Source organism: Agelaius tricolor, unplaced genomic scaffold (assembly GCF_023055355.1).
Source record: "Agelaius tricolor isolate 1412-34295 unplaced genomic scaffold, bAgeTri1.0.p SCAF_2, whole genome shotgun sequence".
Classification (NCBI taxonomy): Eukaryota; Metazoa; Chordata; class Aves; order Passeriformes; family Icteridae; genus Agelaius; species Agelaius tricolor.
This window is the reverse complement of record NW_027269262.1, coordinates 25,127,647-25,152,801: the sequence shown is the minus strand read 5'-3', so window position 1 is coordinate 25,152,801 and position 25,155 is coordinate 25,127,647. Positions and strand designations below refer to the sequence as shown.

Below are 25,155 nucleotides of genomic sequence, written 5' to 3'. Positions count from 1 at the left end.
TAGGTTGATTAGCCCTGGAAAAGATTTGGGGGAACTGTCAGAAGTTTTGCTGTGCTCCTAAGGACCCTTTTTTCCCTCCAGTAATTTACTATTTTCCAGACAACAGACATTCTATGACAGTATTTTGTGGATGTATATTTAATTACTGAAATATTAGAAAGAAAATACTATAGTCTCTTTGGGCTTGGTCATCCAGCTCATCAGCCTTTTGAAGAATTCCTTTCCTGTGACCTAGCTATAAAGAAACAACCAGCTTAGGATCCCTTCAGAGCAACTAAGGACCTGCAGACTCCAGAAAGCTATTCTGGGTGGGACACAATTTAGTCAGCAACTACTGGTTTAGCTCCAGCTTCAAAGAACTGCAGAAGGACCTTACAAGACCAAGGCAACTGAGTGATGAAATAGCAAACAAATCTCAATGCAGACAAAAGTGATTTATGTGGGGAAAATAATGCTATCAGCACATCTAAAAAAACCCAGGTTCTCACTCAGAACATAATAATGAGGCTGTGACAAGCAATTCCAGTGAAAACTCAGCTTGATATTTAGTAGCATGAAGAATCACCAAGCAGTGTACGGGAGGACAGAAGAGTGAGCACATGCTTCCACAAACACCACATCCTAAGCACCACGTGCAGTTATTCCCCTCTGAAAAAGGACATAAAAATTGAGAAAAGTTCAGAAACATTTGATAAAGATGACAAAAGATCTGGAGTAGTCTCCATAGAGGGAATAAACAAGTCAGCTAGGACCCTTCAGCTTGGAAAAAGAGGACTGATAATGGATATGACAGAAGACAATAAAATTGCAGGCATCCTGAAAAAACTACTCAGCAATCAGTTGCTTGTTGTGGCTTTCAGTGCAAGAAGCAGGGATCATTGAACAAAACTATTAGATGCTAAAATAATTCTTCACACAACAAGAGGTAGGATTTTGGGGCTCCCTGCTACAGGATGTCATGAGAGCTAAAAGTCCACATGGTCTCAGGGAGAAAATTTATGGAGGATAAATATATAAAGGACCATTAAATCCAAAGACATAATCTCTGGTCCAAGAAACTCTTGAAGTCTGGAAGAATATTCCGGGCAAGGATCATTGTATATTTACCTCTTTCTTACATAAATTGTAAGAATTGTTTTGGCCACCAGTCATATTGGTTTTCCCTTTGAGAACAGGCAAAAGTCTGTTTTTAAACACACCTGAAAACATTTGAGTGACACCAAAAAAAACCAGTTAGGGAGAAGTCTGTGATTTCAGGGATGACAAGCAGAAAATGGGAAGAGAGAGGCAAAACATCAGAAATACAAGGAGGTATTCAGGTGAGGCAGGAGTGTACAGGCATGTTCTCAAGTGACGGTTTGGAATTACCCATCCTGCCAAAACCATGCATGGATAAATCATTTAAAGAAAACATTTGGCTACCTGGGCAAGCACCCATGTAGCCAACAGCTTGCTTAAATGCTAAGTAAATAGAAATACCGAATGCCGAAGAAACTTAAATCTGTCACAAAAGCAGCCCCACCCTAGCGAAAACCAGATTTTAGTCAAAAAACAACACTCAGGAGTGTTTAAGAAACATGGAGAAACAAATGAAATGACAACTAAATACAACCACGTGTGTGGCACATGGGTGAGTCACAGGTGTGACAAGAAAGCTGTGGGCAGGGTCTGCATCCCGGTGCGTGTTGGGTGCTGCGGGCAGGGTGCGCAGCCCGGAGCGTGTTGGGTGCTGCGGGCAGGGTGCACATCCTGGTGCGTGTTGGGTGCTGCGGGCAGGGTCTGCATCCCAGTGCGTGTTGGGTGCTGCGGGCAGGGTGCACATCCTGGTGCGTGTTGGGTGCTGCGGGCAGGGTGCGCAGCCCGGTGCGTGTTGGGTGCTGCGGGCAGGGTGCGCAGCCCGGTGCGTGTTGGGTGCTGCGGGCAGGGTGCGCAGCCCGGTGCGTGTTGGGTGCTGCGGGCGGGGTGCGCAGCCCGGTGCGTGTTGGGTGCTGCGGGCGGGGTGCGCAGCCCGGTGCGTGTTGGGTGCTGCGGGCAGGGTGCGCAGCCCGGTGCGTGTTGGGTGCTGCGGGCAGGGTGCGCAGCCCGGTGCGTGTTGGATGCTGCGGGCGGGGTGCGCAGCCCGGTGCGTGTTGGGTGCTGCGGGCGGGGTGCGCAGCCCGGTGCGTGTTGGGTGCTGCGGGCGGGGTGCGCATCCCGGTGCGTGTTGGGTGCTGCGGGCGGGGTGCGCAGCCCGGTGCGTGTTGGGTGCTGCGGTCCCTGCGCTCCCCGCGGTCCCTGCAGGTGCGGAGCGCCCTCGGCGGCCGCAGCTGCACGGCCCGGCCAAGGCGTGCGGGCACTCCGGGCGGCTGGGTCGGGACACGAGCTGGGAATAACAGAGCCGCTGTTGTGCCCGCCTCGCTTGGCTGGGGGTTGTTTACAAGGCTTGTCCTGGGCACAGCCAGCGAGCCGAGCTCAGCTCCGGCAGCGGTGCAGCGTGAGCACGCCGCCGATTGTTCTCCGGCACGGAGTTTTCCCACTGGAAGGAAGAAACGCGCTGATTTTCCTTCGCCGCTGCTTCAAAAAGGGGCTGTTCTGCAAGCTAAATTGCTTTCTTTTGCTGTTTAATCTAAATTTGAAATTCATGGGCCGGATTTTTTGAAGGGGTCTGTATACTTTGAGAAGCCTCATTGACTTTTGATAGGATTCAGACCTTTAAGGAAAAAGAATAAATCACCTCAGTTGCACTAGACCATGGTATATTAATTTTTTGGCAAACTAAAATAAGAAAATTCTAATAAAATGTCCAAAAGTAACAAATTACTATCAGGTAAATGTTGAAGAAAAGCATCCCATATGGTGAGTTCCCTTTGTTCTCTCCCTAGCTTTTAGACTTTTCAGTCAGCAGATTTTCTTAAGGATCCAGCAGTTATTACTGAGGACTTCTCTGAGCAGCACATCATCAGACTATTCATTTAGATGCATGAAATTTTTTGTTTTTCCCCTCTATCACATATAAAACCCCATGCCATCAGTGCAGGCATCTACACTCCTGTGTTTCTAAAAACCAGCAATGCTAACTAGAGAAATCTCACAAAGTTTAATAGGGACTACTTACTAGGACAGACTTCATAACTTGTGTTCAAGCTCAATGTGATTGCTTATCACTTTTCTTTTGTCTTCCTTTCAAATTGCAGCAACCACCCTGGCAAACAGAACACACCCATTGCATTGGGCTCCCAGCCTGGGAAACTGGGACACTGCTTTCAGCCACTACCTACACAATTTTGTGCATTTTCCTTTCTGGCCATCAAGGCAAGATCAACTGGGACAGAGCAATTGGTGTAAGGAAAATCACAGTATTAAAAAAAAAATACAATAAATCTGCAATCTCTGGATTTGCTTGGAGACAGAAACTGCAGAATAGCACAAGACCAACCCCTAGTTTCTTTGTTTTCTCCCACTTGCACTTGACAGCAAAAAATACACCTCCAAAAAACCAAGGGCAAAGCAAAAAAAAAAAAAAAAAATTCATAGATAACACAGGAAAATGGGACTACTGGGACCATTTAAAATCATGGACTCTTACTCTATTACAAGTCTAAGAAATTATACCCAATTTCCGTCAGTTTATGACACAAGAATGTGCTTTTCTTTAGCTCCCAGATAAAAGCTTCCTACTCTCATTTTAGTCTGCCAGTCATAAGCTCAGTCAAAAAATTCTAACCAGGACAGTTCATTTTCTATAGTTTGCTTTCTGCTGGATTGTCTATATCAACAAGTATTCTTCTCAGCTTAACCTGTCAAACTTGTATGCTTAGCAGAGCCACTGACTGAAAAGAAGCTGAAGCTGCTGCTCAAGAACATCAGTAGATACAGTAACAGCAGGCATAATTCAAAACAAATTTTTGTTTCTTCACATAGGTTTTAACACTTGACCTTTATATAATTTATGGAGCTCATCAGAACATAAAGATTGGATGGATTCAAATCATCCTGAGGGCTGAGAACTGCAGAATACAATGATGACTTGTCAGTGACACTGGCCTTTCCACCCTTCTTCCATTTCAAATGCCCAATATGCCAGAATAAATGCAAAGATATGAAAATATGCTTGAAGTTTCAAGTTGCAAAATCTTTTTCCTCATATACTTTAAGGATTAAAAATATACTTTGCACACATCTCTGCTCAAAAGAAAATTCTGCTATGCTGCTCATCAGCCTAAGGAGCTGCCAGAACAGAAGCTGTCCCATCACAGCTCTCTACTCAAATAACAAACTCAAACCTTGGCAAAATACAAGGGCAAGAACTGATTTTTTATTAACCTATTTTATGGACTCTCAAGAGGAAAATGAGTCCTGTCAATGGTTCCTCACTGCATGAGACTAATATCTCATCAGAGGACATGGCATTATTTCACTTTTATGTCTGTCCCTCAAGAATTCTCCCTTTGATGAAGTAGTTCAAGGGCAGACATCAAAAAGTCTGTTGTAGCAAGGTACAGCAAATGATCCAAGCCGCATAAGACTTCATCAATAAAAACAGACATGGTAAAATTCTGCTTGACAAGCCTAACAAGTATCTGCATCACTATGGTCCTAGAGGACAATACCTCATACTGCTGGTCATTTTCCTTTCAGACCAACTTGACAGAAGTACAGAGTACTGCTGAAACTAAGCCACAAAGGACAGAATTTATATTCCAAGTCTCTGAGGTAGCCAACTTTTTTTAAAGTCAGATTAAATAAATTACCCTTCTAGACCTAAATAACCTTTTAAACATCTATACAAAAACATATATACCACTATGCTTTTTCTTTTAAACTATTATTTCAGCTATAAACAAATTATCTTACAAAAATTAGAGATGACTGCCACTTGAAGAACTGACAGAGGAACAGATGACCACAGCAGATTTCAGTGATGGTCACAGACTCTTCCCAGGCACACTCAGCACACCTGAAGGTCTAGCTAACAATATTTACTGCCTGGGTCTCTCAAGCAATATTAATCACTCTGAAGAAGAACCTCAGACATCAGTCTCTGATAAAGTGCATTCTGCTTTTTTTTCCCCAGGATGCTGGACATGGTTTTCTTCTGAATAACCATGCACCAGGTTGTCAGTCAGATATCCTGTATGTGCCCTTGTATGGATACACTGATTCTCTTACCCTTTAAAGAACCTGCAGTTATCAACAGTAACCATATTGGGTGGTAGGTGGGATAAGCAATCGTAGGAGACAAAATGTTTTTGGAATCTATGTGCTTTGAATGGAACCCCAGGTTTTTCTTCTGAAGGAATTTTTGACCAGTTACACACATGTGCAGTGCATTTGTGCATACCACTGTTCCATTAAAAATACGGGCTTGAGATTTTACTGGTGCCTGGTCTGTTGCCAGCAACAGACACACAAACCCACCAATAAAAAGGAATTTTAAATGGTAAAAAGAAGACACACTTGAAGAGAAATTTCTTTATAGCTTTCATTTAAAATATAAAATAGGTGCAACTTTAAAAGAAGAACATCCCATTCTGACCAAATTTTAAAATACAGTTTCATGCTAAAAGCAAAAGTCTGGATGTGAGCCTCATGGAAGCTGCCAAGTAATACAGAAAGAAACCTAATCTTTCACATTACTCGCATCCGTGTCTTTGCCTTCCTGGCTTACATGAGTGTTGGCATTTTTACTAGATTGATCTAAATCCTCAATTTTATTTTCTATTTCCATAGCACTGCTTTTGACAGGACTCTGGGAAGACTTTTCACCTGTTTCTGCTTCCATTTTTGGTACTAAATCATGTTCTTTATCTTCCACATCCATTGTTTCCTCTGTATGCAGCAGTCTGTGTTGAACTCCTTCCTCAGTTTTGTCTTCCAAGTCCTCCTCTTTCCTCTTTGCTTTAAACACTTCAACTCCCATCATCCTCAGGTAATGAAGTCTCTCATTCTTGGGCACAAAGGCACGCAGTGACGTCTTCCCTTGCCAACCACACAGCACTATTGGACACTGAAGATCATGAGGTTTTCTACAAACAAGCAGTTAATTCAGTCAATTATGAGAAAGTTCATCTTCAAAACTTCATTTTATAGCCATACACCAATTCAGTCCTAACACTGAATGCATTTTGTAACTATTCACAGAAGATGAAAGTACATTGTTCTTAACTTCAACACCTACACAGACACCTGCTTGTCTACAAGCAAGCAGGCAAGCCAAAAACCCAGAAACTCAATGCTATTAAGTTTTTGCAGCAAGCAAAATAATTTTGTGGCTCAGGGTTGAAAACTATTACAAGGAACAGCAAAATGAAAGTTTACATTTAGAAAATTCTTGAGAGTTTTGTCCACAAAAAGGAACAATAAGAAGTAACTTTTTCCATTCCAAATGCTGGACTTTACAGGGAAACAAACAAAGAAATCACATGCAGATTCTGCAGATCTGTTGATCACTGGCACAACTACCAGCTCTTCTTTATGAAGCCAAATTCTATGCTTTTTTTTAAGAATTCACAGACAAGACAGCTTCTTTTCCTGTCTTATTCTCTGTATCCTCTATGGCTTTACTGTTTCCCTCACTGCATCTCTATGCCTCTACTTCTGTTTTTGCTGAGTGAAAATAAATTGTTGTCCAGGTCTTAGGAGTGCATAATGGAAAGCAACACATCTACTTACTCAGGGTCTGGGTCGTACTTCAGAACTATACTTCCCATTGCTACAGGGAACAAAACAAAACAGATGTGTTACTTGCTACAATGATACAGTGATTGTAATCTGGAAATATTCAAGAAAACAAGTTTTTAGACAAACACAGAGCATGACATGGTTAGCAGTTATCCACATCAGTACACTGAACTATAAACAATACCAGATTTTATTCCCTTTTTTTTCAAACCAAAGTATTTACATAGTCACAGATGCAATTGCCAACACTGGCTCCTCCAAAATCTCAAACAAACAAATTAAAATACAAAATCCACACAGCAGATTAAGTTGCTCAGTGAATCTAGCAAAAAACTTTTAATTAATTAAAATGAACATAAGAGTATGCCAGACCAAACTTCAGAACATTTTTTCTTCCCATTTTGTCTCATCAAACGTGGAACTACAAGGATCAGCAATGAATTGGAAATAAAACAATAACAAAAGGCTGAAAACCAAATTTCATATCTTTAAGCATTCAGTGTAGAGGAAATTAAAAGTTTAATATGAGTAGACATTGCTCCCCATATATAAGAAAATCAAATCTGAGTAACTGTATTTGATACATAAGGTCATGACAACCAATTGCAGATGACAAACAGTTTCAACTGAAGCATTAACAAGCACGAAAACCAGAAGCACATATAAAATCTTTGTTCATCAGATATTTTAAATGCTGTCCCACAGCACTACTTTGCAGAAGTCATAGGTTTGGCAACTCTTCTGTAATCTAAAGCTCAAAAACCTTAGAGGCTGCAATCAGAAAGGACTACAATTTCTAGCAGCACACTGGCTTTCAGTAATGCTTACTCACCTAACAAGTACCTTTAAGATAAATTTAGTCCAAATTTTTAGCAAACACAGTTTATGCTACAGGATTTTATAGCCTTCTGTGCAAAGAAGAATAATAATTTTGTCATTTTGTGACAGCAAAATTAGCAGGCTTACCCATATCTTTGACTTTCTTCTGTGTTTCACTGCTAAATTTACTTAAGAATGGATTTTCCTGGGTTAGAAGAATTTTGACATCTTCTATGCAGACATTTACAATCCTTGCATGAATGAATGGGTACAGAGTATAAATTCCCTGTTTAATAAATAAAGACAATTGTTTCAAAATTTAACCACTGATTTCTCAATGAAAAATGTCAAAAACAGTATGCACTTTACCTAATACCAGAAAAAAAATTTTAAACCATACTGAAAATGTCAATTACCATTAATCTGACAAAGTTAATGCCAGCTGTCTTATGAGGCTCTCGAGGAAACCAAAGTATCTCCTTTGAGAACACAGTGCTATGCAATTACCTCTTGTGCTAATCTGAATGCACATCCAAACTGTTCACCATCACTGTTGCGAGACCAGACTTTTATCCCTGTGTTGATAACCTGCAAACAGCAAAGCCAATAAACATCAGTAGGTAGCATAAATTCTAAATTACCACTCTGAACTTGTTTGTTCCTCAACTCTTCAACTAAAAGTTCATTTGCACTGAATACTGAATTAATGTGAAAACTTATTCAAGGGAAAAAGGAACTCCTGCTACAAAAATGTGGCACTCCCTCAACATAAAATGCCTTTTACTCCTTTCTATATTGAAAACTGAACAGTGTGAGGAAGTGGCCGTTTTAAAAAGAGGGCAACAAACTACTAATATCTAATTTTAATTTTAGTTTGAGTAAGAATTTTCTGTGTGATTCTGGGAAAGTCAATCAAGGACAGGATTTAAAAAATACACAAGCTGGACACTATTTGGACACTATCCATCCTTTGTGGTACTCAAAGCCTCACTACCTAATATAATGCAAGAGTTTCTTAAAATTTTGTCAGTTATGTAGCCATTTCCTGCATAGGGATAAAAGAATAATTGTTTACCCATCTCAAAAATCTGTTGCAAAGATGTACTGAATATCCTCAAAAATTTTCAAGACTTGACTGGATGAGTCCCCAGAATGTATCTGATCTAGCTTTGAAGTCAGCTCTGTTTGATGTAGGAAGGAAGCTGGACTACATAACCTCATTCCAACCTAAATTACACAATGACTTTTGAGACAAATCTTTAGGATTTGCAAGACATTTTCCACAGGGAATCATAAAAAAAAATTCCCTCTATTCACAAAAACTACTTATTATCCCATTTTCACTCAGCTTAATGAACTTTCAAAATGTTTAATTGTTAAAATTACTTTGAAACAATATCCCTGTGTAATACAGCCAGTACATAACTCAGCTGAACTTATCTTTTTGGTTGGCTTTCAAAGCTCTTAATACCTTTATAATTAAGGGGGTGATAAATAGAAAATTGTCAATGTAAACATGTAAAGTTACCTGAAGATTACATAAAAATGTTGGCACACACACAACACATATATTCCCTCTCTCTACTTTTAAGTTCTCTTTCACCCACCCAATATGTACTGATTTTCATCTCAGAGAATGTTATTTTCCTCTCAGAGTCAACTTTTCATCTCTACCACAGGAGGGACAGAGAGGAAACATTAATCTAGACTAAAAAAAAAAAATACAGCCTGTCAGAGGGCTAATCCTTTATGTAAACAGTACACTTGGCAAGTTCAAGGAGATATACACTGATGCTTGTGAACCATACCTTCATCTTCTCACTATTGTTCAGAAGCACATTCCTTAGCTCCTTAGAAACCATGTACAGCTGCCTCTTTTTTCCTTCTTGAGTCCGAGTCAGTAAATTCATCTTGGGAAATGATGGGTCCAATGCATAAAACTTCCTGTGGCCATAACACTTGTTTTGATTAACTGAGCAATAAAATCACATCCTCAAAATGCATGGTTTAGCCCATTTCCTCCAGCTATCTCTGCAAGCACTTAGCACTTTGGCTTCAGAACACAAAGATTAGATTTTCTAAGCTGCATGACATCAGAAAAGACAAGCTGTTATAGACACTGAGACACACTGGAAAATTTCCAGTGCAAACTCTAGTTGGCTATTTTCATATAAGTATTTAAGTGTTGAGGAGAGGGGGCCCTGGTGCAAAGTCAGGCAAAAGCTGTTATGCAAGACCAACAAGACCCATCCTTTGTAATGAACCAAACTTGAACTACTAACATCCCTGAACTAATAGGAATCATACTGCCAAAACAGACACATCTTTTTTCTTACTGGATAGGAATGAACAATGGATCATCTTCAGGGAGAAACACAAAGGGGTCTTCTTTAAAACCAAACAACTTCATTTTTTTAGATGGTGGAGGTCTAAAAAGGAAATAACATTGCATTGTAAATTTCACTAAAATTTCACTTGCTTTAAAATCAGTATATTCAGTTCATTTAGTCAACGCTTGGCTTATTGTAAAAACAGTATGCCAAAGAGAATATTGGCATTTTCTTGTGCTTGACTAACACTACACACAGTTTAACTTGTTAAAATAAGGAAGTCAAGCAGTGCTTGGAAACAGAGTTCACAAAAACAAGTAAACAGAGATTTCTGATGGAATGATTGTGAAGGCAATACAGATCTTCCAACTTCTGAAAGTATTTTTTCCCTTAACAGAGAAGAAAGTATTAACAGACTTATCAAATGCTAATAAGAAAACTGGTTATTTTCCAAACTTGCTGAATGGATCACAGACAAGACAGAAAACTTGGAAATGCAAGACAACTGAATGAATTCATTAATTTTTTTTATTAACTTCTAAATTACAAAAGAACTACAGAATACTCAGGAATTGCAGACCTGTCACAGGGCAAATACTTAGACATGGTCCTTACCCGCATACTCCTTCCTTTTTACTCTGCTCAGTGTCCAAATTCTGCAATTCTTGCATTTTCTTAGACTCTTCATTTTCAGCAAGTGTTGGTTCTTCAATAATACAGTCAGAACCATTACCTGAATTAGCTGCTGTCACTTCAGTATCTCCTGTTCTTTGTGGTAATTTCTGATGAACCTATTTCAAATTACAGTATTTTCAAAAAAGCAAAAGTAGTATCCAGCTTGTAACAGAAGGCACCTATGTTCTCTTTGTATGTGCTTAATTCCTGTCAATTTGTATGCAAGTGCTTAAACAGATCCATTCAGGGAGTTAATCTGATTACTAGATCAAGATACCACTATAAATTGCATTTACCTCCACTACTGATCTGGACAGTTTCACACCAATTGTCCAAGAAAGCTATTTCTGTACCATCTACAAAATCACGTTCAAGCCCTCAGATTTTTAAAACAGGATCTGCTGTTTTCCTCCCAACACTCAAAATGACACATGCATCCTGCTGCTGCACACCTTCTGTAAGAGTGCTACGATGTTTTAACTTAGAACATCATAAAACTATTTGGAGGGTGCTTACTTCTGAATAAATGCTGCTTCCCTATTGCCACATACATTTTACTCATAAGTTGTTCGGATGAAGCAAATCAAATAAACACCTAAAAGGGATTCACAACGTAAGTTCTCACAGACATGACAATCTAAGAGATCAAATAAATCACATCAACTTAAAACCCTGTTGACAGGGTTTTAAAGACAATTGACAACAAATGGATTAAAGTCAGATGGCTGAAGCTGCTGCTCCAAACAGTTTTACATCCATTCCCTGTGCTGCTGATCTGCTAATCTGCTAGTGAATCACTCCTGAGCAACCAGCCACAGAGTGAGATAAACTGACATCAGAATTAGCTTACAACACAGCAGAAAAAAGCCTTTTAGCAGGGGACCACACACAGCTGAAGGAAGTGACAGCTTTAGCTATCCGATATAATCTTCTTCTATAATTCTTCCAAAGCCTTAATTTTAGGGTCAAGATTTAGCTTGTTATTTAACTACTATTTCAAAATCCCCTTTCTTTACATTTTTTTTTCTATTTTAAAAGTTTTCATGGTTTTTTCATAAGTACTTTTTCAATACTTCATGGATTTAGGAATTTATTTTTAATTGACACACTGAACTATAACTGAAGGGCAGATACAGAACAGTTGTAGTTTGTCTTCTATTATGAGCAAACTCAAAAACAAAGCCTGAAACATTATTAGCAATTTACATTTTAGATAATTTAAAGGAAGTTACCTTAGGCTGACGTTTATTCCATGGCATTGGAGACTTTTTTATTAAGACAGCCACAAAGAAGCCACCTGTGTTCTGGTGATGTGGCAATATCCTAAGACTAGAAAGAAAATAAAAAAAATGTTGCAGCACATTCATCACTGCATTCATAATCACAAAACACTAGAAGGCTCACATTTATACTTACTTTCAGGATAAGGTAAGTATTCCTAGTAGGATTGTGCAGATTTAATTTATCAAACTAGAAACAGGATCTAAATAGAGCATTGTGGCAAAATTACTTGCATCAACGCAACACATTCATTCACTGTTCACACTTGAGTCTTAATGACTCATTTCTAAACAATATTTTTAGAATAGCTGTGGAAGGTCTTTAAAAGCAAGTAAGTCAAACTGTCAATATGTTAAAGTTTTGCATATTTTTTCAGTAATTTTGACTATTTATCTCTATTGGATGCAAAGAATTTGACCTTTTCACGTGAGCACTTATTTCTCTTATGCAGCTTGCAGTAATTTCTCCTGAGTTACAATATTGTGCACTGCCATTAATATGAAGCCATCAAAATATACTCAAACCTACACATTCTTAATCTGACCTAATTATAATTTACTCACAACTGTAAATGTTACATCAAATCTTCCTAAGATTTACTCTGGGGAAACTTACCAGCGCTCCAGATTCATTGCCTTTAGCTTCTCTTCATCTTTCACTGGAAACATAGTAGGACGTATTTGTGTTTGTCTATTTGAAGGCACATCTTTCCACTCCTCAAACCACTGTCCATCTTTCAGCATCACCTTCAAAGGGATAAATATAAATTCAGTGAAGAATATAGGTCACCATTTCACAAGTTTTAATTAAAATACTTGCAAACCAAGGTTCTGACACCAAATAAAGAAGTTATTCTCTGGTACAGAAAATTAAGTTCTTTAAAGTGTATTGTTTCTTTGTGCATTGTACGTGTGTGCTTCAGAGTAGGAGATTCTTGCCAGCTGCACCTCTTTGCTCCACTTCATATGCTTCAAAAAAAAAAAAAGCCTACAGTCAAAGTGCAGATTGATGCTGAATCAACTACAAAGATCTCTGTTAACCTGCTAAAACATGTGAACCACCAACATCCAGTGGAAGGACAGTGGTGAAATATGTAAGATCAGTGAGCCATGAGATTTAAGACACACTGTTCCTTTTTTCCCATGAGACTGGCTGTGAAGCATTGTGTTTCCAAGCAGCATACATATATATATATATATATATATGGGAAAAGAGCTACTGCAGTCTAGTAAAGATCAAATCTGAAGAATCCCAATTTCATTACGTAAGAAATATACAGGAGTGCAACACAACAGTTTGGTAGGTAGAAAGCTGCATGACACAGGCATATACAAGTCACTGGCAGATTTGTGTTAGTGGAGAGCTGCTGAAGAAACATCCCCATGAATTTTCTAGCACCTGTACCTTTACATAGAACTCAAAACTTATCTACAGATCTGCTCTAAGACACTGTGTAGACATAACATCACCTCAGTCTGGCTAAGGATCAAAGCTTTTGATGGACTCTTAAGATACAAGCAGAAGGTTAGAGCCACAACTCTTACAGGAAGGCATTCTGAATGTTCTTCAAGCAAGGATACCAAAGTGAAAAAATAAGCCAGGGAAAATTTGACTTCAGAGCTCTAGATGCCTGGTTTTGTACTGGATGCTAAAGCTGTAAGAAGGGTCCCAAATGGGGATGCACAAGGCAAATGCATAAAATTAATCACTGAAATAAATTAATCACATTTTTGTTGTGAAGGCAACAAAGTAAAGCAGTTGCAGTGATGGCAACTTCAGGACTGGCACATATGGTGAAGCAGTTTCATGCATCTCACTGTGATTGTCTTGAAATTTTAATCAAGTGCTCCAGTGGAAACTGAAATGAAACATTTATCTAGACTACAATTTCACTAAGAACTTTGGAATGCAGATTTCAGCATCATGAAGTCTGGCACTTCTCAGACACTGATCAGATCACACCTTGTGCCTTTCTACATTTCCTGAAATAGAAATTACTGTACTTTCAGAATTAGTTTTTCAAGTCAAAATATGCTACATTTCATAGTGCTAGAAGGAGACAAGACAGACTGTACTTCTGAACTGCTCTTCTTTGGAAGTCACAACTCAAGATTGAGAAAAACCAACAACAGGACTGATAAATAACCAAAGTCTAAAAAAAAAAACTATTCTGGTTTTACTGGAAAAACTGCATATCAGTCCTGTGCTGTTCAGTTTTGGTGTGCCAGCCTAACTGGTAAGTTGGTGTGACTGGTAGAACGACAAAGCACCAAAGAACACTCTGAACTCTTCTCTATTGCACATTTTACTGACCACCTGTTAGAGCAGAAGGAAGAGTAAAAGTGTTGCAGGAACAGATGACCAAATCTGGAGTTAAGAAGGTGTCTTCCTTCAAGCCCAAAATAATTCACTGGAATTCACTCATCGTCTGGCTTACGGAGGGGGCACTGAATGGTATTTCCAAGCACCCAAGTGTCCCTTGAACAAAACCTTATTTCTGATTTTGCTGTTTCCAGAGATTTACAGTCAACTGATGTCCAGGAATATTCAATGCAATCAATCACAGAGCTCCTAGAAAAAAAATGCTGCACCAGGGAACAAAAGACTACACCAAGTAAAAAGAGCACCAAATTAAGTAAATACATCCATAGTGACATCCTTGCCAGTGAGGCATGATAATATACAGTAGCAGGAAATCAGGTCTGAAGAAAGTCTGGCAAACTTTCAACACATTTTATCAGACTAGTTTTTAAAACCTATTATGGAGATTTATATTTCAACTGCAAACAGAGAATAGATGCTACAGGGAATAGAAAATACCCTTAGTGATCATTATATAAATATATATATAGTGCCTTTATGGAGTACCAAAAAAAGGTAAAATTAAGATCACAGAGCCACAGTTATGCATTACATTTATTCTTCAGGTACAAGTATACAGTGTAAACTTTAGGAACTGTAAGAAGAAAGAAATCAACTAGTTTCTGAGCTGCATAACATATACAAATCTTTATTTCCTGGATCTTGTTCATTAGCCTGTACACAGGCATTAACCTACCTGGCATTGCAAGAGACTAGTGAGATGGTAAGACAGAAGACCCAATGGTATTGCAAAGGCACACACTCATAACTAAAATTTAATCAGTATCTTTCCCCACTGCCAGGATGGCTTCTACTTTTCTTGACTATACTCTTGACAGGAAGCTGAAGCAGCTTTGGCTTTTTTCCCCTCCCTATTAGTTTGTTTCCAAAACTGAAATAATTTAAGGCCTGGAACAAAATACAGGATGCTCTTACTATTCTAGGATTAGTCCCATCACTGCAGGTTTTACAGCTTATTTGCAGAAACAGTTTCACAGCTTTTACTTCCAAATGAAAGAAATGGATCAGCTGAAGCACTGCAGAATCTAACATTCACGGACCCTGAAGACAGAGAGGGATGGCTAACATTAAAAGTGGCTGAAATTATGTTGCCATCTACAGGCCACACACATACAACACAGTAGGGAATTGTAGCAAGAAAATATAGGAGACAGAGGAAAGAAACCTAGAGATAAGGGGAGAGCAGATGAGGAGAAAAGAACCTACCCTTGCAAAGACTTTCAGCTTAGCTCTCTCCCCTAAACATCAAATCTCTGCCATTAATGCAGCTCAACGTAATTTTGTGACATGTTACACTTCAGAATTTCCCTAATTTAACACTCTACTACAGACCAAGAACTTAACAAAAATATCAGGTTAAGTACCTTCCATTTTGTAATTCCTGGCATCCTCTTCAAACCTGGTAACTCAGAAGAGACATCAGCAAGTTCTAAGGCACCTAAAATCCCAAGAACATAAACGTTTTGAAAACAGAATTTAAGAGTTATGTTGCAAATTGACTTTTATAAAAATAGTTCTCCCTAAAGTTTTAAGCCATTTTACGAATAGTACCTTTTAAAACTTTCAAGAAATAAAATGCTATACCATTTACATTAACAAAGAAGGTGAGAAGAACTGTTAATAATAACTACATAAGATGTAACCATAAATTACCCAAAATATGATGGTTAGATATTTTTGTAGCAGCTGCAGAGAAATACTCTACAACCTGTATCATTAAACATCAGTGTTCTAAGCAAAGGAATCATTGAAGTTCTAATTCTCATTTACTCAGCATTTGGATTTATTACACTGATTAAGTATTTTTCAGGGAATAACTTTTAGTATAACTAAGCCTTCTGAAATGCCTACAATATTCTAACTTCAAGGACTTAGAATCCCAATATATTCCAATGAGAGAGGAAAGAGAATGGTATTTTTAAAACGGAATGGAAAATTCCAAACTGTTTAACACTAACATGACAAAAGACTCTGTGCCTAAAATATATCAAATTACTACAAGAAACATCAACAGCTTAATTTACTGAATAGAATCTTCAAGCTGCCCAAAGTCCAGAAGGAATTATATAAAAATTTACTGCTTAAATAGGTGATCTCCATAGAAAATAATAATTTAGCATTGCTTCTCTGTGATTCTAAATACTTAAGATATTTAACAGTCAGGTATGTTTTTCCTCATGTTGTACACAATTTAGCAACCTGTCCTACATGACTATAACCATTTACTCTTACAGTGACAGCTTAAGTAAGTCTTTTAAATAAATGAAAAGGAGATAGATGAATTCATAGAAAAATTCAAAAATGACATCTCAAATGTGATTACACTTGATGCTTTGTATCCATCCTTTGAATACTCCTGCCTCCCTACAGCACGACTTCAGTTGATGTCTCAAGACTCCATCAGACTTATCAGGCACTGAAGAGTCTGTCAGAAGCACTACAGTTTCCAATAGTTGCTACATGGTACAAAAAGACCTTCTCCCTACTCCCTCATGCCTAAGGGAAAAGCAATCTCTCATCTCCTTCACCCATCTGCTTCAGCAAGGTAACACTGCTAGAACTACCAACAAACCTTCTGGACTGACCTGAACTAATTCTTGAGGTACAATGCCCCTTGCAGACCACTGCACTGCCTCTTTACTACTGCCTTCTTAAGCTACACCTGTGTTCAAGTTCCAAGGATAACATTCACTTGCTGGGACACATCACTGCCTCCAAGTATGCCTCAAAATACCTCCACTGGGCAGAGTCTAGATCTGAACATCATAGCCCATCCTTCCTTCAAAGCACTGAATTTCCCCCAGGTGCTGCAATTGCTGGCCTCTACATCCTACTGCTTTTGAGTTGTTGTACCAACTAGATCTTAATGCTTTCCAATCTTGTCACTGTTAAAATTAATGCTTGCTTACTATGGCCTTCAATAAGCCAAGCATACTGTAATGTCCTGGAAACGTGTCTATGATTACCAAAGAAACTACTTCTAAATAAAAATGTCCTTTCACAGAATAAGCTGAGTTGGAATGGACCCACCAAGATCATTCAGTCCAACTCAGGCCCTCTGCAGGACACCCCAAGAGTCACACCCTGTGCCTGAGAGCATTGTCCAAACACTTCTGGAACTCTGTTGAGCTGTGACAACTCCCCTGGGGAGCCTGTTCCAGTGCCCAACCACCCTCTGGGTGAAAAAACTGCCTGTAATCCAATCTAAGCCTCCCCTGACACAACTTCAGGCCATTCCCATGGGTTTTGTCACTGGTCACCTACCCTTCCTCTTCCCTTCACAAGGAAGTTTCAGACTGCAATGAGGTCTCCCCTCAGTCTCCTCCAGCCACTCGTCATCAGGCTTTTCCTGTAGACCCTTTATCATCTTTGCTGCCCTCCTTTGCATGCTTTCTAATAGTTTAATAATTTTCTTATATCGAAGCGATCAAAGCTGCACACAGGACATAAGATGAAGCTGCCCCAGTGCACAGAAGAGTGGGAATAGAAATTACATAGACAATTCCTAATTAACCTGCAAGCACTTTAGCTAAAGTGCTGTTTCTAAGACAATGAAATTTCATGCATAATTTGGGGCCAGAATAGCTACTGGCACAAAGCAAACATTACACAAAACAAGCTACCAACTTCCAGAGTAAGTGCAGCTCCAGGAGCAATAGAGCTGCTTCTGCTCTGTAAAAGACTCAACTTTAAAAAGTCTGCGGAACTTTCCATGCCAAATCAATTAGATGTTTCCAAATTTCAGGTTATTGATTCAGAAAAAAACAGTATACACCAGCTACTAAATGGGCTACTGAACCCTGCTATCACAAAGTGATGCAGTGCAGCTTCCCAGTTTGTCTCAGTTTTTCCACCTCTTGTAACCTCAGCCTTCACATTCAAGCCAAAAATGCAAAAAACCCCTGTGAGTTTAAACACATTAAAAATCCAAACATGTCACAATGTGGGGCAAAGGATGCTAAAGGTATCAGTGACTCCCACCTACTGGTGTACAATTACTTTGTTCTAACTGCTTAACTACACCCCAGGCTTTTTACTCCTATAGTGCACAGCAGCAATGTTCCACACTGGGTTTTCCAAAGGAATTACAGATGTCAGACATCTATTCCAACCAGTGACAGCAGTTAGTGGGAGCCGGATAACAAAGACAGAATACCACTGATCTAAGAGCCTTCTGCATCATTAACACAACTCCAGGTATTGTATTTGCAGCTGATTCACTCCCATTTAAGAAGACTGTTCATAGCACGATTAATGAAATACTATTGGTACAAAAAGATTTCCACAGTTGTGCAAAGTAGCAGCATATTACCCACACTAAGATTATCACTAGTACCATCATATGCATAGCCTTTTTTGGGCTGAGGAGAAAAAAAATAAAAAAGAAGTTTCCCACTCTGTTCAAGCTTACATTCTCACCTTGACTCTTTTCCAGCAGAGATGCGATCACAGCTTCATTTTCTATGGGATTCAAGGAACACGTGGAATACACCATTCTCCCGCCTTCTGCCAGCTGCTCAACACCACGGGTTGCAATTCTCAACTGCAAACTAACAGAACACCCTTGGTCTAGCCAGCTATCATTCAGAAACACACAAACAGCTTTACTGCAGACACACAACTCTCCATGGACTAAGTCAGCACTTGGGGAGTTCTACAGCTGCCAAAAGTACACAAATTATAGTCAGTGCTGAACTAGGCTTAGTGCACTCTATACTGCAGACACACTCACAATGACACCTATTACATTAAAGCAACAATTAGCAATATTAACACTAACACAGCATAACTTTGAACATATTTTTTTCTTTCTAGTGCCCAATTGGTTTTATTATGGAGAACTCTAGAAAAATAACACTGAAAATATGACTCTTCTCAGAAATCCAGTTAAAATGAGGAGTAATCTGACTATTACAAGTATTATGGACAACATAGCTTACAATAATATTACAATATTATGGATAACATAGCAGTGGCCTTCTGAGAAAGGTATCGCTGAGGTGAACCATGATTTAGACCCTACCTACATACTTCCAACCAAAATGAGACCTGCAATAATTAATGAGTTGCCAAGAAGTCATAGGTCAGCTGAGTCACACTAACCAGTGGTATCCCCAGCTTGTTAAAAATACACAGTAAAATGTTCTGAGTTTTGTTATCTTTTCAATCACTACATTTTACCATGGCTAGGCTAAATACTCATTCACCATCAGTTTACATAAATCCATCTCAGGTAACTGAATTTGTGTATGATCTCTAGAATCCTAAAGACTCTGAAATATCACTAATAAATTTTACGACTTTCTGTATTTTCTAGCAGTATTTTACCTGCCTAAATGCTAAGAATCCCAACCAAGTGATTTGTTCCATTTTATTAGCTATCCTGTCTAAATCAATTAAATTGATTTAGATTGACAGCTATTCAAAACAGTACAAGCAATTTAGAATCACATGCTTTCCTCCTCACATCTGAAACCCTACACTTCCTCTCAGAAATACAAAGCTCTTGATTTGAGAGAAAAATGACTCTTCCTAGTCTCTACTTTGTCATATATTAACATGTGAATGCATGCAGATGTTAAAGATATAGAAAAAGGAGAGAAAAATGAAAGAAGTGCAGATGTGCAATAAGCATTTTTACCCATGGAGCTGCAAACTGTTTTGTGTTGTCCACTTCTTCCATACATCAATGTTTTTCCTCATGGTTCCATCTCCACTGCAACAGAGGTCAAAGAGATTTGTATTATTTGTGTGTAAGACTCTTTCCATATCAAAGTCATTTACAGCAGCACAATAATAGCAATCCCTCTCCCTTGTAACTAGTTCTCCTACACTGTTCTGTTTCTCGCTGCCTTTGTATTTCAGTGTCCTGAACATAAGGTCAAAATTTGAAGCCCTTTAACTGATCAAATTTAAGGACCACTTGGAATGAAAAAATTCACCTCAATTCTGTATCCCCACACTTAAAAGGCATTCTGGAGCAGTGGCCAGTGAAAAGTGAAACGCCCAGGCTAGATAAGTGTCCAGCCAACCTCCAGCCAGTCAGGCACCTCCCCAACCCGGAGTCAGGGCCTTGTGCCCAAGGCGATGTCAGGCCTTGCGGACGTGTGGCCGCAGTAAAGAGCTCCGAAGTCGCAGGATGAAATGAAGAGGCGACCCTCAGTTTCTTCGGGGGGCGGTTTTATTGGTAGGGAAACGTGCAGGTTCGGTGGAAGAAGCTGAGAGCCCCGAGGCAGGGAAAAAGCCTCGGTTTTACAGAGGGTGGGAGGGGTGAAAGATAGCAAATCAGAGAGGGATACATTAAGGATTGGCATGATCGGAGAACCCATCAAACACAGTTGCGGGAGGGACCCTGGCCCCTAACCCAATCACTCGACACCCTGGCCCGAACTCTCTAGAAAAAGAGGCAGGGGTGTCGAGTGACAGGCAGGCTGCCAGGGGTGGGGAACAAGAAAGATACATTTGGTAACCAAGACAACTGGGGAGGGGTTTGGGGATTGACACAAACTGGTAACAGGGCAGGACTTTCTGAGAGAACAATGGAGGGAAAACTGAACAAGCATAAAACACACCACAACAGCATTCCAAACTAAAAATCCTAATTCACTAACCTCCTCAAAAGGCACAATTCAGTAACATAAAAAATTTAGCACTGCACTTAAAACAGTAAAATCCATGTATTCAAGTTTACGTGCAAGGTACCTGCAGGGGACATCACATAAAATCCTGTCATAGAAGAGGATCTCTTTTCTTCCATCAACATCTATTTGAAGGTTAGGAATGCTGGAGGCATCATGATTTACCACCATGATGCATGGACTGTTTAATCTCTTAGCCTGATGAACCAGCAAATAGCAGCGCTTGTTGTCAACATCATTGGCAATTACAAAACCACCTGGGAACATAAAATAGTGGGAAAATGCTTTATTATTCAACAGATATATAATTTTACATAGTTTATTACCTTATCTCTGAGACTTCTGTAAACCTTGCACAAGATTTTTACTTAAAAGACTGCTCATGAATAGGGGAGGCCTTACTGAGCATAACTTAAAGCATATTAAAGGTTAACTGATGTGTCAGTCTCAACAGTTTTACCTCCCATCCTGTGGCAGTAAGACACAGCCAAGGCCCCTTCAACTTCTTAAAGAAAAATCTCTAAAATAGAAAAAACCTCCACTGTCACCAAAGACAATCTCTACCTCAGCAAAGTTTCAGTACAATGCAGAAAGAATCCACATATTCTCTGCAACTTTACAGTGTCAAGGGGCAGTATCTTCTGTGAGCATCTAAACAAAACCAAGAAGATTCTGAAGCTTGCAAAAACAATAAATATCACAATTTCTTTAAGTCTAAAGCAGCTTAATCCAGTGTTTGCAGGATACCATGAAAGCACAGAGGCTCATGGGCTGCCATCTACTAAGTAAACCTGATTTATATACAGAAATAAAGCTCTAATCACACGTACTGTAATTTGAACTGAAAAGATAGATATAATTCATGTCTGTTTTTCAAGCAAAGGAAGTCCATGAAGTTTCAAATGGGTGCCTTTAATCTCATAACAACCCCTTGGGGAATTCAGTATGTAGTTAAATGCAGTTACTCATCTGTGACATTAAAACAATCTACTACAAGAAAAAGCAGAAATTCCAAGTCACAAGTTTTTAGTTTTCCAGACTTACTAGGAAAAGGAACATTCATGTCTGCGTGCAACATTTCAATGAGCTGGGCAGTCTTAGATCCAGGAGCAGCACACATATCTAGAATCTACAAACGTAAGAAAATTTTTAAAATTCCTGCTTTGTACTTTTTCAGTGCTTGAGAAATTTACTATGTTCATGTTTGAATAAAGTATTTTTGAATATGTAGAATTATGATTGTTCTAAACACCAATTTGAAAAAAACAAAGTACAAAAAATGATGAAGAATATACAAGGCTAAATATACTCCAAAACTCTAAACATACTCTAAAACTGTCCAGTAAACTGATGGTGGGGGAAAATTAAATGGGAAAAATAGATTAAAAATGAAATGGAAATGCTTGACAATCATTAATTTTATCCTTGTGGAAGACGTGACATACAGAACATGCTGGTTAAGCAAAATAACCTGCAATTCTGGTCCTAACAAGTAGCTCCTAAAATAAGGCACTAAGGACCATGAAAGGCCCTAAATGACAAGTCAGGGCAGCATTACATCATTAAGCATTTGCTGTTTTGGCACAAGAGACAATAAAGAACCTATTTTTAGCCTGATTTATGAAATCTTACACACATTTCTGGAAACTGCTGCAATACTCCCCCAAATTATACATTCAAGGTAAAGCCTATATACTGCTAGCTTATCATATACAATGTAAGGTGTGTGCAAAAATATCCCCACAATTTGTGTTTTACATTAAGATGAATGTGTTCGCCCTGTGTTCGACTCCAGACAGAAATAAAAATAGACTGGGTTGGGGTGAAAAGTAGGAGAAAAAAAGGGGAAAAGTCATAGATGCTAAGAACTGCTAATATAGAAACAATTGTGTACAAACTAGTCTTTAAAACACATGTTAGTGATAAAGTTAAGATACAGCATGAAAATTTAAGAAAGAAGAACACAATGTGGCTGCTTGAGATAAAAAGGCAACTAGCTCATTAATTTAACAGATTAAGAGAATAAGGCCACCTTACAGATTCAGTCTGCAAACAAGTACAGAGTATGAAAACATCACAAAGTTAGAGTAGAAAGTTTGCTACTAGATATCCTCATTCCCGTGGCATGCCCTAAGGAAATACCATGGTCATTCCTTACACACTTCAGTTAAAGTTAGCACCCTATAGTGTTTAGCCACTACCAACAGCATGTTTCAGCTCACCCAAAATATTTCATCTAACAGATTATTTATAGAGTAGAATTTTTCAGCTCCTTCAAAAGGCATAGAGGAGTGAAATCTATGAGGTAGGGAATATTATCACTTGCATCTTGAAAACTACATCTGTTCACAGTGTGATGGAGAGAGGAAGTTAAAAACAGTTACTTTAAAAGCAGATTGCAACAAGAATACATAACTCAGATGCAGCTAAACACACTTACACTTTGGAAATAAGACTATCCAATTGCCTAAAATCAAAGTGTTTTTTGCTGGGTATTACACACAGCTGAAAAAGGAGATGTTCCTCTCATAAAGTTTTTGTGATCTGAACATTAGTTGAGCATTGCTGTTGATGTGCAGAAAGCATAAAATGTACCAACACAAAACAGAAGCGAGTATCAGCCATGATACTGCTCTTATGATTTGTAGCTCAATTAAGCTAATTTCAGGGAACAAACTTTAGCACACATTATATTCTAGACTTACCTTATGATGAGGGCTAACATTAAGCAGCAGAGGTGGGATCATACTAACAGCCTCCTGACGACTGATGTTTCCCTTGAGAGGAAAAAAGAAACTAAATCTGTTTTCATTCCATGAAAGAATGCATTTCTTTTGCAATTAAACTCTTAAATTGCTAGGTAATAAAATAAGAAAGCAGTCAGAAACACACTGCTATAAACTTAGGATTAAATTCTGCTAGAATTTAATAAAAAAAAAATCACAGTATCTCACCCAATTGTAATTTCTAGTAATTGTGTATTTACTCCAATTGTATTAATTCTGCAGTTTCCACTCAAAAGAGAGGAGAAATCACTTGAATCAAGTGACAAACATCCATCACTTAAATGCTGTCATGCCCATGCATGCACTTTTTATCAGGTCTAAACATTTGGTTTCTAACAGCAACTGATCATTTTCCAGGGACTCATTTTAACATCCTCACCAACAACAAAAAAATGCAATTAGTTTAGGCAAATATTTGTAGCTGCAGTTATGCACCAGAATCATTAGATGCACCACTACCAACAGCACCACAAAATCCAGATTCTTCTGAGCTATTCAAATTCTGAAAGAAAAAGTAGAGTCTCCATCTTTCATGATGTATTTCAATAAAACATTGCTCAGGATATGCCAGAAAAAAATAAAGATCTATTCAAAACTTACACATTCTGTCTCGCTAACCAGAAACTGATGAAACTTTTCCAGTTGTGGGGACTTGCGTAAGATTTTTCTACTCAAGTTAGTGTGCCAGGCTAATTCTTCAGGATACCTGGTGGAAAAGAGACGGGAAAAGAATAGAGGCAGAAGAAATATACGGATGAGCCAGGCTGGTGGAAGGGAACCATGCAGAATGCCTGATCTCCCCACCAGATCACTCACCAGCTCAGCGACTGCGGCATCTCGACTTTTTGGCCATCCACCTCCAGGTCCTGCAGCTCTCGGAAGTACTTTTCCTTCAAGCAGTGGAGAATCTCTCTGGCGTGGCTGCATGGAGAGACACCCGGAGGGACACCGGATGGAGAAGCACAGAATCACAGCATGGTCCGGGTTGGAAGGAGCCCTAAGGATGGCGCAGCTCCACCCCCCTGCCGTGGCTGGGACACCTCCCCGTGTGCCAGCGGCTCTGGCAGCCGCGGTGCGGGAGCCCCCAGCCGTACCTGCGGTAGCCGGTGATGCGCAGCGTGGCGGGCAGCGGCTCCCGCAGCGCCGCCATGAACGCGTCCCACTCTCCGGCGGGCACGATGCCCAGCTCCCGGTAGTACCGCTCGAATAGCTCGTTTTCCTTCACGATCTCGGGGTAGCCGCCGGCCCAGCCCTGAAGAAAAGCGCCGCCGCCGTCAGCCCGGAGGCCCCGGTGCTCCCCGCCCCGCTTCACCTCCCCCGGCCCGGCTCTCACCGCCTGGTCCCCGCTGCCGCCGCCGCCGCCGCCCCGCTCCTGCCGCTGCTGCTGCTGCCGCCGGCGGTCCCGCGCCCTGCGGCCCATGGCAACCAGGCGGCAGCCGAGCCGCGCCACCAGCCCCGCCGTGAGGAAGAGCGGCCGCTCTCGCCCCGCTCCCGTCCCGCTCCCGGCCGGCCAAAGAGACCGCACGGCTGCCGCGTGCTCCCGGCGCGCACGCGCGGGCCCGCCTTCTCCCAGCGCCGCTTCCC

The 25,155-nt window shown here is 39.8% G+C and overlaps 1 protein-coding gene across 1 annotated transcript; it reads right to left on the bottom strand.

Annotated features, from left to right (window-relative positions):
• Positions 1 to 5,436: 5,436 nt before the first annotated feature.
• On the bottom strand, positions 5,437 to 25,132 carry NSUN2 (NOP2/Sun RNA methyltransferase 2). The gene is made up of 19 exons (XM_071454585.1): positions 24,905 to 25,132; positions 24,666 to 24,823; positions 24,388 to 24,492; positions 24,172 to 24,277; positions 23,491 to 23,562; positions 21,830 to 21,914; positions 20,850 to 21,042; positions 19,789 to 19,863; positions 18,567 to 18,697; positions 15,512 to 15,585; positions 12,381 to 12,511; positions 11,717 to 11,813; positions 10,425 to 10,600; positions 9,816 to 9,908; positions 9,288 to 9,423; positions 7,987 to 8,067; positions 7,627 to 7,765; positions 6,652 to 6,691; positions 5,437 to 6,005 (listed from the first exon to the last, which is right to left on the bottom strand). Exons 1-19 carry the CDS (start codon positions 24,989 to 24,991, stop codon positions 5,600 to 5,602), a joined length of 2,385 nt encoding a protein of 794 aa, XP_071310686.1. The 5' UTR covers positions 24,992 to 25,132; the 3' UTR covers positions 5,437 to 5,599.
• Between the last annotated feature and the right edge of the window lie 23 nt (positions 25,133 to 25,155).

Bases quoted from the DNA above. Each gene is read 5' to 3' on its own strand.
- NSUN2 (XM_071454585.1), bottom strand. From the start codon at position 24,991: ATGGGCCGCAGGGCGCGGGACCGCCGGCGGCAGCAGCAGCAGCGGCAG. The intron at 24,824-24,904 runs GTGAGAGCCGGG...GCTTTTCTTCAG, and splicing joins GCGGCAGCGGGGACCAGGCG to GGCTGGGCCGGCGGCTACCC. The intron at 15,586-18,566 runs GTGAGAATGTAA...TTGGGATTTTAG, and splicing joins TCTGCTGGAAAAGAGTCAAG to GTGCCTTAGAACTTGCTGAT.